This window comes from Ailuropoda melanoleuca, chromosome 5 (genome assembly GCF_002007445.2).
Source record: "Ailuropoda melanoleuca isolate Jingjing chromosome 5, ASM200744v2, whole genome shotgun sequence".
NCBI classification, from domain to species: domain Eukaryota; kingdom Metazoa; phylum Chordata; class Mammalia; order Carnivora; family Ursidae; genus Ailuropoda; species Ailuropoda melanoleuca.
In genome coordinates, this window is record NC_048222.1 from 102,671,488 (window position 1) to 102,682,927 (window position 11,440).

The 11,440-nt window shown below is 40.4% G+C and overlaps 1 protein-coding gene across 6 annotated transcripts in view; it reads right to left on the reverse strand.

Moving 5' to 3' along the window:
* Positions 1–11,440, reverse strand: part of MND1 (meiotic nuclear divisions 1) — a 109,421-nt gene that overhangs the window by 80,440 nt on the left and 17,541 nt on the right. For all 6 annotated transcript variants that reach the window (XR_004625820.1, XM_034661505.1, XM_034661501.1 and 3 more), the window contains one exon: positions 7,918–8,066. Coding sequence is in view for 5 of the 6 variants with exons in the window: in XM_034661501.1 (XP_034517392.1) it covers positions 7,918–8,066 (149 nt within the window). In the remaining variant the exon portion in view is untranslated. The remainder of the gene's footprint in view (positions 1–7,917; positions 8,067–11,440) is intronic.

Genomic DNA, 11,440 nt, shown 5'->3' on the forward strand with positions numbered 1-11,440 from the left:
CTAATCTGGAAGTAATTAACAAGAAACTCAACGGAAGGGGCGCCTGGGTGGCACAGCGGTTAAGCGTCTGCCTTCGGCTCAGGGCGTGATCCTGGCGTTATGGGATCGAGCCCCCACATCAGGCTCTTCTGCTATGAGCCTGCTTCTTCCTCTCCCACTCCCCCTGCTTGTGTTCCCTCTCGCTGGCTGTCTCTATCTCTGTTGAATAAATAAATAAAATCTTTAAAAAAAAAAAAAAAAAGAAACTCAAAGGAAGCTAACCTTTCACTTTGGCAATATGCTGAATAAACTGATCCTTCAGAGCAACCCTGAATTTGGAATCTGATTCACTGCAACACTGAGTACTTTCTATCCTCATATGAATCCCAACTTCTCTTGCAGCACTTTTAATCACCACTCATTCAAAACCCGTATTACACTTCTCACTCTTAATTTCACTCTTTCACGGGCAGATATCTTATCTTGAGCACAGCAACAAGTTCTTACAGAGCATGAATCTTCACTTCTACTTTTACAAAGGACCTCCAGTATCTGGTAAAACGGTTTGCACGTAGCAGATCCTCAAATATTTGCTCTGAATGAACAAATAAACTCAGTATGTACTCCTGGGTGAATACTAATTCAGCTGAATCTCTGAGTACCTAGTATTTCAGGCACTTTACACATATCACTTAATCTGTACCACAGCCCTTTCAAGTATAATCTCTATTTCACAAACTGGGAAACTGAGGCTTTAAAGAGTTAAAAAATTTTTCGAAGATCCCACAACTAGTAAGAAGTGAGGCTGTGATTTCAATCCATGTCTCACTTCGACCTACTTCTTTTTCCATTAAGCCACATTGCTTCTTTAAAATAAGTGATCTTCAGAACCATGGTTGAGGGGCACCGTCTGATACTGACATGTCATATCAAATTTTAGTGAAAGAATAAAGCAGGTTTAGGTCAGTGAAAAGGCACTGAGTTTCGTTTGTTTTTTAAATAACTATATATAGTAAATGTCAAGGGCTATCAACCTTTTACAATTGACATATCAAAATCATGTTTTTCATTTACTTCTGGAGTGCTCAAAACAGAAGTTACAGAACTACTACCTAGCGTTCACCTCTAACTTGACCTGATTTCTGAGCAGGTGTGTAAGATTAATCTTTGACCTCCAGCTTGTAAATGGGGGAGTGGAGAGAGGGGTGTGTCACAAAACACATTTGATGTCAACTTTCAGACCTGCAGGGAGAGGAGTATATTAACAGTAACTAATTAGAACATCCTACTCCTCAAACATTCAGAGCAAACAGTGATATCAAGTTCACTTTTTAAAAACAGATTCACTGTACTGGAGATTCTAATTAGATCTCTTCCTTACTTCTATTTGAAAAGCTCCTCCACTTGCTAAGTAGATATTATGCTAAATTCAGAGGCAAAGAAATAAAAAACATACATTTGGTCTTTTCCCCCCTGAAAGTCAGAGTTTTGCTGGCTCAAGAAATCAACCCAGAAATGTTTAATCAGCAAGTTTTAAAAAAGACAAGAAAGGAGGGCACCTGGGTGGCTCAGTTGGTTAAGCATTTGACTCTTGATTTCGGTTCACGTCCTGATCTCAGAGTCGTAAGACTGAGCCCTGCATTGGGATCCATGCTCAGCATGGAGCCTGCTTAAGATTCTCCCTCTCCCTCAGGCCCTCCCTGCCCCATCCCAGCTCACATGTGAGCACTCAAAAAAAAAAAAAATTTAAAGGTAAGAGATCTGTATTGACATTTTATCAAATAAGACATATGGATGAGAAATAAACACGTGTAAAGATGCTCAACATTATTAATCATTGGGGAAATGGAAAAAAGCCACAATGAGATATCACTATATACTTATTAGAATGCAAGTATTGACAAGGATGTGGAGGGACTGGGAACTCTCATACATTACTGCTGGGAATGTAAACTGGCACAAGCATTTTAGAAAACAGTTAAAAAAAACCAAAACACCTACCATATGACCCAGCCATTCCACTCCTAGGTATTAACCCAACACAAATAAAAACATATATCCCTACAAAGACTTGTACACAAGTGTTTATAGCAGCTTTATTTCTAATGCCCAAAACTAGAACGAAAAACCCAAACGTCTATCAAGAGATAAACAGACTGTCGTATCTCCAGACAATGTAATATCCCTAAGCAAAAAAAAATGAATGAATAATACAGCAACATGGATACACCTTAAAACAATTATGCTGAGTAAAAGAAGCCAGAAAAAAGACTACATACTGTATGATTCCATTTATATAAAATTCTAGGAAATATAAACCAATGTATAGTGACAGAAAGCAAATCAGTGCTTGCCTGGGAATGGGAGCAGGGGAAGCAGCGCAGTGAAGGGAAGGGCAGGAGACAAAGACTAAAAAGGGGAATGAAGAAATTTTGGGGATGAAGGATATGATCATTATCTTGACTGTGGTGATGGTTTCATGAATGTATACCTATGCCAAAACTTACCAACTCATAAACTTTAAATGTGAGTTTTTGTATGTCAATTATTCCTTAATAAAGCTATTAAAAACTAATCAAGAAGATAAGACTGATACATGTAAAAAGCTAAACAAAATTTAAAATCTGTGGTATGTATCCTCTACATGTATCCTTTAAGATGGCCCCAATGATCCCTGCCCCTTGGTATTTATGCCCATTTGTAATCTCTGCTTACGTGTGGGCTGTGTTTAATGACTTGTTTCATTAAAACAGAACGTAGCAGATGTAAAGAGATGTCACTTCCAAGATTAAGTTGCTAGCAAACCCAGTAGCTTCTGTCTTGGACTCCCTTCATGTTTGCTCTATGGGAAGGCAGCTGCCATACTGTGAGCTGTCCTATGGAGAAGCCCTTGATATAAGGAATGAGGGAGGCCTCTGTCTGAAAACTATCAAGGAATCAAGGCCCTCAGTCGAACAGCCTTCAGGGGACTAAATCCAATAGCCATATGATCGAGTTTGGAAGTAAATCCTCTCCCAGATGAGACTTCTGATGAGAATGCGGCCCCAGTCAACTGTTTGACTACAACCTTATGTGAGACTTTGAGCCAGAGGTACCTAACTAAGCCATGCCTGGATCCACAGAAACTGTGAAATATCAGTATTTGTTTCTTTAAGCCCCAAAGTTTTGGAGCAAACAGTTTCTTACAAAGTGATAGACAATGAATAAAAAATCTAAGTTACATTTATGTAAAAGAAGTTTTCAAAGCAATTGTATCCATTTAAAATACCTTCAGCTACAATAACAGAACTTCTGACTAAAACTGGATTAAAAAGTCCAGAGGTTAGGCAGTCCAAGGCTAGTGCAGCATCTCAAAATGCCACCAGAGACCCAAGCCCTTTTTATTCAGGCTCTGACATTCTTAAGGAACAGGTCTTCATCCTAATGCTTCTTATTGTCAGGTTACAATATAATCTCATGTCCACATCATGGAAAAGAAGGGGAAAGGGTTTTGCCTTTATGAGGAAAGTAAACACTTTCCTACAAACCTCAAAACTAGTCTTTCACTTACATCTCACTCCTCAAAACTGTCTTCCATTGCCACTCTTAGTTGCAAGGCAGTGTGGGAAGATGAGCATTTTTTCCGTAAGACACATTGTTACCTCAACAAAATGTTTTGTTAGTAAAGAAGAAAGGGGCAATGTTCATTACACAGAAAACCAGCAGTATGTACCAAAGCAATACATTATATTACGGTAAAACCAAAAATATCATAGGTTTAGAGAAGGCCCAAAACACTGTAAGCTATGGGAGCCTGAGATGATTTCTGAGAAGAGAGATGTGTAGAATTTGGCTAGTTAGAAAAGAAGGGCAAGGGAATTCTCAAAGAGGATAAAAGAACAAAACCATGAAGATAGAAAAATGCAATAAGGCCTAAAAGTAAATTGCCCTGTATAAAGTTTCTAATTTCATGATTAACTTTTAAAAAAAGTTGCTGAGCGAAGAATAAATATGCGTGTTGTTTCCTAGCAGGAAAAAAAATGCAGCAACATGATTAAAAGATTAAAAAAGGGGTAAGAGGATCTGAATAGACATTTCTCCAAGGAAGATCACAAATAGCCAGTAAACACATGAAAAGATATGCAACATCATTAGTCATCAGGGAAATGGAAAGCAAAACCATAATGAGATGCCACTTCACAACCACTAGGATGGCTAGGGTCAAAAAAGTCAGGTAATGATAAGTTTCAGGGAGGATGTGGTGAAACTGGAAGCTTCACGCACTGCTGGTAAGAATGTAAAATGGCGCAGCCAAATTAGAGAGAAGTTTGGAAGTTCTTCAAACAATTAATCATGCTTTTACATGACCCAGCAATTCCCAAGAGAAATGAAAATGTGTCCACACTAAAACTTGTACATGAAGTTTATAGCAGCATCACATATAATAGTCAAAAGGTGGAAACAACCCAAATAGCCACCAACTGATAAATGGATAAATAAAATGTGGTATCTTAATACAATGGAATATTATTTGGCCATAAAAAGGAATGGCATACTGATACATACGACAACATGGACAAACCTTGAAAACATTAAACTAAATGAAAGAAGCCAATCATGAAAGATACATATTATGTGATTCCATTCACATGAATTGTCCAGAACAAGGAAATTTACAAGAACTGAAAGTAGCTTATTGGGGGGCACCTGGGTGGCTCAGTCAGTTGAGTGTCTGGCTCTTGATTTTGGCTCAGGTCATGATCTCAGGGTTCTGAGATTGAGCCCCGAGTCAGGCTCCACGCTCAGTGTGGAGTTTGCTTGAGATTGTCTCTCTCTCTCTCTCTCTCTCCCTTTGCCCCTTCCCCTGCTCACACACGTTCTCTTTAAAATAAATAAATAAAATCTTTAAAGAAAAGAAAAAAGAAAGAGGTAGGTTACTAGTTGCCTACAGCTAAGGAGGGGTAGGTGGGCTGCTACCACCTTGTTCCAAACCACCATTACTTCACAGCTGGATTATTCCAATAACTTAACCTACCCGTTTCCCCACTTCCACTCTTTGTCCACTAACAGATCCCAAGTGCCTAGAATGGTATCTGGCACAAAGAAGACAGTACGTATTCAATAATTTTGTTGTTATTAGTCTGACTCCAAGTCCTGTGCTCTTTTCCAGTTTTTTCTCTCGATTTATTTTGCAAATATCTAACCTGATAGGAGAGAGAGTGCTACTCAGCATTCAAACCCCCTTCCTCTTTCGGGAATTGCGGGTGCCAACAGGAGGGAGCTACTGTCCATCATAGAAACTAGAAACTCCAATCATTTATTTCCCCCAGTTCCCCTGGCAACTAGAGTGTAGGCATGTAACCCAGGCTTAGTCAATGACATGTACTTCCCAAAACTGTGACTTGTAGCTAGGACAGAGTTTTTTTATTCTTTTGAGGGTTTGGCGGGGGGGCAGCAGCAACATCTACTTCTTTAGCCAGGGTCATGAGCACCAGTGGAATCCTCTTCTGAGGTCAGCAATGTCAGCAGAGCCAGATGGAGGGGTCATGGCATGGCTCTGGGGCAGCAGAATCCTCAGCACACAGGTTTCATGGCGTGACCTTGGCTGTGGTCTGGCTGTGCACCTTCCCTCAGTTCTTGCCTTCTTTTAGAAATGGGTTTCTAGCCTTCCCAGTGATTCTCTAAGTCCATCTTTTATCTTCCAATAAATTCGTTTTCTGCTAAACTCAGCCAAAGTTAGTTTGTGTTGCTTATAATTAAAAACACAGACTGACTCAGGGCTACTTACAAACTTTGACCTTCTTGAACCCAGGAGCAACATTTTAAAAAAGCAGTGTTTCAGAATTTTCCTGTGAAGAAACATAATCCCATATATCTCCAAACAGAAAAAATTCATCTCCTTACTATTCTTGATCCACTTTTCCTATTCCTGTTATCTTCTAGAGAATCAGGATTCTTCCCTGCCTCACCCCAAAACAAGTCCACAGCCCATTTCCCTAAAGTTCCACATCTTGCCTACACTATAAATTCCACATGATTATTCACCCCCTCAGTTGTATAAAAGAATAAAAAAATAAAATTAAAATGCAGTGGAATCTTGGGGCACCTGGGTGGCTCAGTTGTTTAAGCATCTGCCTTCGACTCAGGTCATGATCCCAGGGTCCTGGGATCGAGCCCTGCATCGGGCTCCCTGCTCAGCAGGAAGGCGGCTTCTCCCTCTCCCACTGCCCCTGCTGGTGTTCCCTCTCTCGCTGTGTCTATGTCAAATAAATAAAATCTTAAAAAAAAAATGTAGTGGAATCTTATAATACAGACCAAATACATGTTCTTGGAAGCAACCACGATTTTCTTTAATAGCTAAATGAATAAACAAACTGTGGCACATCTATGCGATGCAATATTGTTCAGCAATAAAAAGAAATGAGCTACCAAGCCACCAAAAGCCACGGAGGAAACCTAAAGGTATATTACTAAGTGAAAGAAGCCAGTCTGAAAAGGCTACAGACTACCTAATTCCAACTATATGACATTCCAGAAAAGGCAAAACTGTAGAATAGTAAACAATATCAATGGTTGCTAGGGATTAGGGGAGAGGGAAGGATGGACAAATAACTGGAGCACAGGAGATTCTCAGGGCAGCAAAACGATTCTGTATGATCCTATAATGGCAGATACATGACATTTATGCATTTGTCAAAATTCACACAACATACAAAATGTGAACCCTAATGTAAATGATGGACTTTATATAATGACAAGGTATCAGTATTGGCTCATCAACTATAACAAATGTACCACACTAAATACAAAACGTAAATCATAGTGGAAATTGCATGTAGGTAGGGAGAAGGGGCGGTACAGGTATACCCAACTCTTCAAAAGTTCATGTTATGCCATTTTCCTTTTATGAAAGACCTATATTACTACCCATTTTTGCTAACTAAAAGATATCTGAAGAGTATTTTTGTTTTTTACAAAAAAAGATAAAAAGCAAAAATACTGTTTCAGCGTTCATTTTGCAGCTAGCCAGTACTGAGGTAGCACGCACCCAGATCGGGGAGAGCAGCTCCAGCAAGCTCCTTCCCTGGGAGCTACACTCAGCATCTGAGCAGCAGGCTCCACGGCTTTGAACTATATCTGTGAGCATCTGCACTTTATCCTGATTTATTTTGTGCATCTGTTAGCAAGATGTGTCCTACAGGTATCTGAAAAGCTAAAGAGAGGCTCCTTTTGGGGTTCAGAAACACTCAAATATTTTTTCCATATAGATTAATGGTAGTTGCTTTTTCACTTTATGCCATTTTAGCTTACAAAAGGTTTCACAGGAATGTTCCACTTTTGGATAGTGGAGGAGAATTATACAGTTGACCACTGAACAATGCAGAGGTTAGGGGTGACACTCATGCAGTCAAAAATCCACATATAACTTTTGACTCCCCCAAAACTTAAAGTGCTAATAGCCCACTGTTGACCAGAAGCCTTACCAATAACAGTTAACACATATTTTGTATGCTATATGTATTAGATACTGTATTCTTATAATAAAGCAAACTAGGGAAAAGAAAATGTTAAGACAATAATAAGAAAGAGAAGATACATTTACAGTATTATATGTGTCGAAAAGAATCCATGTATAAGTGGACTCATGTAGTTCAAACCCCATGTTGTTAAAGGATCGACTGTATTTGGGAACTTTCTGTACCTTCCCATCCATTCTTCTGTAACCCTAAAAGGAACTAAAATACTATAAAATAACATCATGGCAGGTGGGAGGATGAAAGTTAAAACATTCTAAGCTCCTTGTATTATTTAGGAGAAAGAGATGTTGATTATCTTTAGATTCTGAGTCAAATAATGCATGTTAAAATTGAATGGAAACCACTAAATGAAAAGAAGATTAAATAAAACAAATTTCTTTCTTATAAAACGAATCTGTAATCTTTAACTGCAGTGACTTACCTGAGATTCCAGAACCTCCAACTTGCGTTTCCTCGCATGAAGAGCTTTACTTGGAAAAGCCCAGTAATAATTAGATGTTCCAATCCTCTCACAGTCAACCATCCCATCGTCAACTAAGCTTTGAAGGACTTCTTTCACTGACATAGCAGCTAAAAAACATCATTTTTAAAGACTCTTTATTAAGACACACCATAAATACAATTAAAAGGCTAAAAACTGAAGATAACAATTTCAACAGACATTACAGATCAAGGGTTAATAAATTAACGAGGAGCTTTTAAAAATAGCAACAACAAAAAACACAAATACATCAATAGAAAAACAAAAGTACATCAGTGGACATCTACAAAATATACACAGTCAATAAACAAAAACGTTCAACCCCCACTAATAATTGAAGAAATGCAAAATAAAGCAATGAGATAGGATTTCTTGACTATCAAATTAAAAACACCTAAAAAATATACTAAAACATTCAGGGTAATGGGTACTCTCAACATGAAAAGAAAATCTGGCAATATGTATCTAAAACCTTAGATTTATGCATGCCTTTTATGTAGAAATTCCATTGTTATAAATTCAGCCAAAAAAAACAATGATGGACATGCATTGGGATGCTTATCAAAGCACTGTTTTCAACAGCAAAAAATTGGAAACCAGTCAAATAAGTGGACTTTTAAAAGTATTTTATTGCAATAGGATACTACGTAATCATTAAATTTATGTTATAAAGTATTTAGTGGCATATATATGCATTCAAAATGTATTATGTAGAATTTTTTAAAAAAGCTAAAAGACAATAGGCACTAGTTAGACAGTGGTGGATAAGAGGCAATTTTTATTTCCTTTTTGTTCATTTTTCTTATTTTTTCCACAAATGAATGTGTATTGCCTTTTTGTTAAGAAAACTAAAAAAGAAAAAAAAAACTTGTGAACTGAATGTTATGGTTAGGAGTAAGATTAAAAAAAATCAGAAAGAAGCTTTAAAAAATAGCATATAAAAATATAAAGTCATATTTCACACTTGAAATTCATGAACAATTCTTACTTTCTGTTAAGTAAAACTGTACCAAGAAATTATCCATATTTTAATGTCCACTTCAATTTTTCCTACAGCAGATCCCCAAATATAATAAAATCTATTAGAAAACTACAGATTTAACAAATTTAAAAAAATCAACACCAAATGTACAATCCACCCTCCCTTGTAAAGAAGTATAAAGTGAAATGAAATATTAAGGATTCTAAAAATGAACACACAGTTCCGCGAAATGAATGTGAATATAATTTGGCATAAACTTTCCTGAAGGCACTTTGAGAGTAGTATGTATTAAATGCCTAAAACTACGCAAGACCTTCTTTTCTTTTCTTTTTCCAAGTGTGGGACTTGAACTCACGACCCTGAGATCAAGACCTGAGCTGAGATCAAGAGTCAGATGCTTAACTGACTGAGCCACCCAGGCGCCCCCAAGTCTCTATTTTCTATTCTAATTCCAGGAACATTTCCTAATGAAGTCGTAGGAGATGTGGAAAAAAATTTAGGGGTGAGGAGAGAAAGGGATGAATAGATGGATCACAGGGTTTTTAGGGCAGTAAAAATACTCCTCATGATACCATAATGATGGATCTGTGTCGCTATACACTTATCCAAACTCACAGAATGTATGACAGCACGGGTGAATCCCAATGTAAACCATGGACTTTGGGTGATTATGATGCGTCAACTGTAACAAATACCACTGGTGATCCCGTGGCAGGATCTCTTACCTCTGGAGGGAGAAAAACATTTGCCCCTAAGGTCTTTCACTTTGTAGTGACTAAAAAGACCTTTGCCTGTCAAGTGAAGAGAAGACAAGGGAAAAGCCTTTTTCTCCAGGTTTCTTGTTTCCGTTTTCCCAGTAAGAGGAAGGGTTTGCTTAGGTGCGTAATTGGGCTCTCTCAGAATTCTCAGTCCCATAGGGCAAGGCGGCCTATTGGCGGGTGGGTCTCCTTACCGTGGAGGGCGTGAGCACACTCGAGAGCTGGAGGAGCAGACCCCTGAGCCAGTCCAGTCACCTCTCTCCATGCCCTCAGACTGAACTGAACTCCCCCAGAGGTTTGTCATTCATTTAAACTGAAGGGCTCAGGAGTTAAGATGGCGGAGGAGTGGGGGACCCCTTTTTCAGCCGGTCCCCTGAGTCGAGCTGGATAGGTACCAGACCAGCCTGAACATCCACGGAATCAGCCTGAGACGCAGGAAGATACATCTGGATCTCTACAAATGAACATCTCCAGTGCTGAGTATTGAGGTACGAAGCGGGGAGCCGTGAAACCGCGCACAGATATCGGAAGATAAATGGAAGGGGGAGGGAGCCACCACGTTTGGGCACCGGGAAGCGGTAGTCACCTGCACAGCGGAGAGGGCGGACTGAGACCGTGAGCCAGGAGCGCGCGCCACCGGGCATCTCACGGAACTCGGGAATCCCGGTGTGCTCACTGGATCCAGACTGAGACCGGGAGCTCCGGGAGTGCGCAGGGCGGCTGGCGGCATTAGAAACACAAAGGACAGAGACGCGCCGGCCCTGGAAGTGAGGGCTGGGATGCCGGATGTGGGGCGCACAGCCCAGGATGCTGCAGGGTTGAGCAGCACCAACAGTAACAGAGTTAAAGTGGCCAGAACATCAGTGGAGAACGGGCCGCAATCCCTCTGTTCTGTGAAAGAGGCTGAGATCCGGCTGCTGCTGCTCTGACTCTCAGAAGAGGCACAGCAAACCGCCAGGGAAAGCCGCCAGAGAACAAAAGCCTGGAAATACCGGCTCACAATGTGCCCATCCCCATCCCCCATAGCAGGGGACACGGAGACTCTACCCAAATGGGGTTGCCTGAGTATCGGTGCGGCAGGCCCCTCCCCCAGAAGGCAGGCTGAAAAATCAAGAAGCCCACAACCGGGGGCACCCGGGTGGCGCAGTCATTGAGCGCCTGTCTTTGACTTAGGGTGTGATCCCGGCGTTCCGGAAACGAGTCCCTCATCGGGCTCCTCTGCTGGGAGCCTGCTTCTTCCTCTCCCACTCCCCTGCCTGTGTTCCCTCCCTCGCTGGTTGGCTCTCTGCCACATAAATAAATAAATAAAATCTTTAAAGAAGAAGCCCACATCCCTAAGATCTCTATAAAACAAGGGCGCACGGCCTGGGTCCCAGTCAACACTTGGGCTCTGGACAACCCTGCAATCTCTCTTCATCAGAATGACGAGAAGGAGAAGTCCCCCCCAGCAAAGAAAAGATAATGAGTCTGTGGCCTCTGCCACAGAATTGGCCTNCCCCCCGCCCCAGCAAAGAAAAGACAGTGAGTCTGTGGCCTCTGCCACAGAATTGGCCTCGGCCACAGAATTAATACATATGGATGTATCCCAATTATCAGAAATGGAATTCAGAGCAACAATGGTCAAGATGATGAGTAAACTTGAAAAAAGCATCAGAGAAAGCGTTGCTGAGAATATAGAATCCCTAAGGGCAGAAATGAGAGCGAATCTGACAGAAATTAAAAA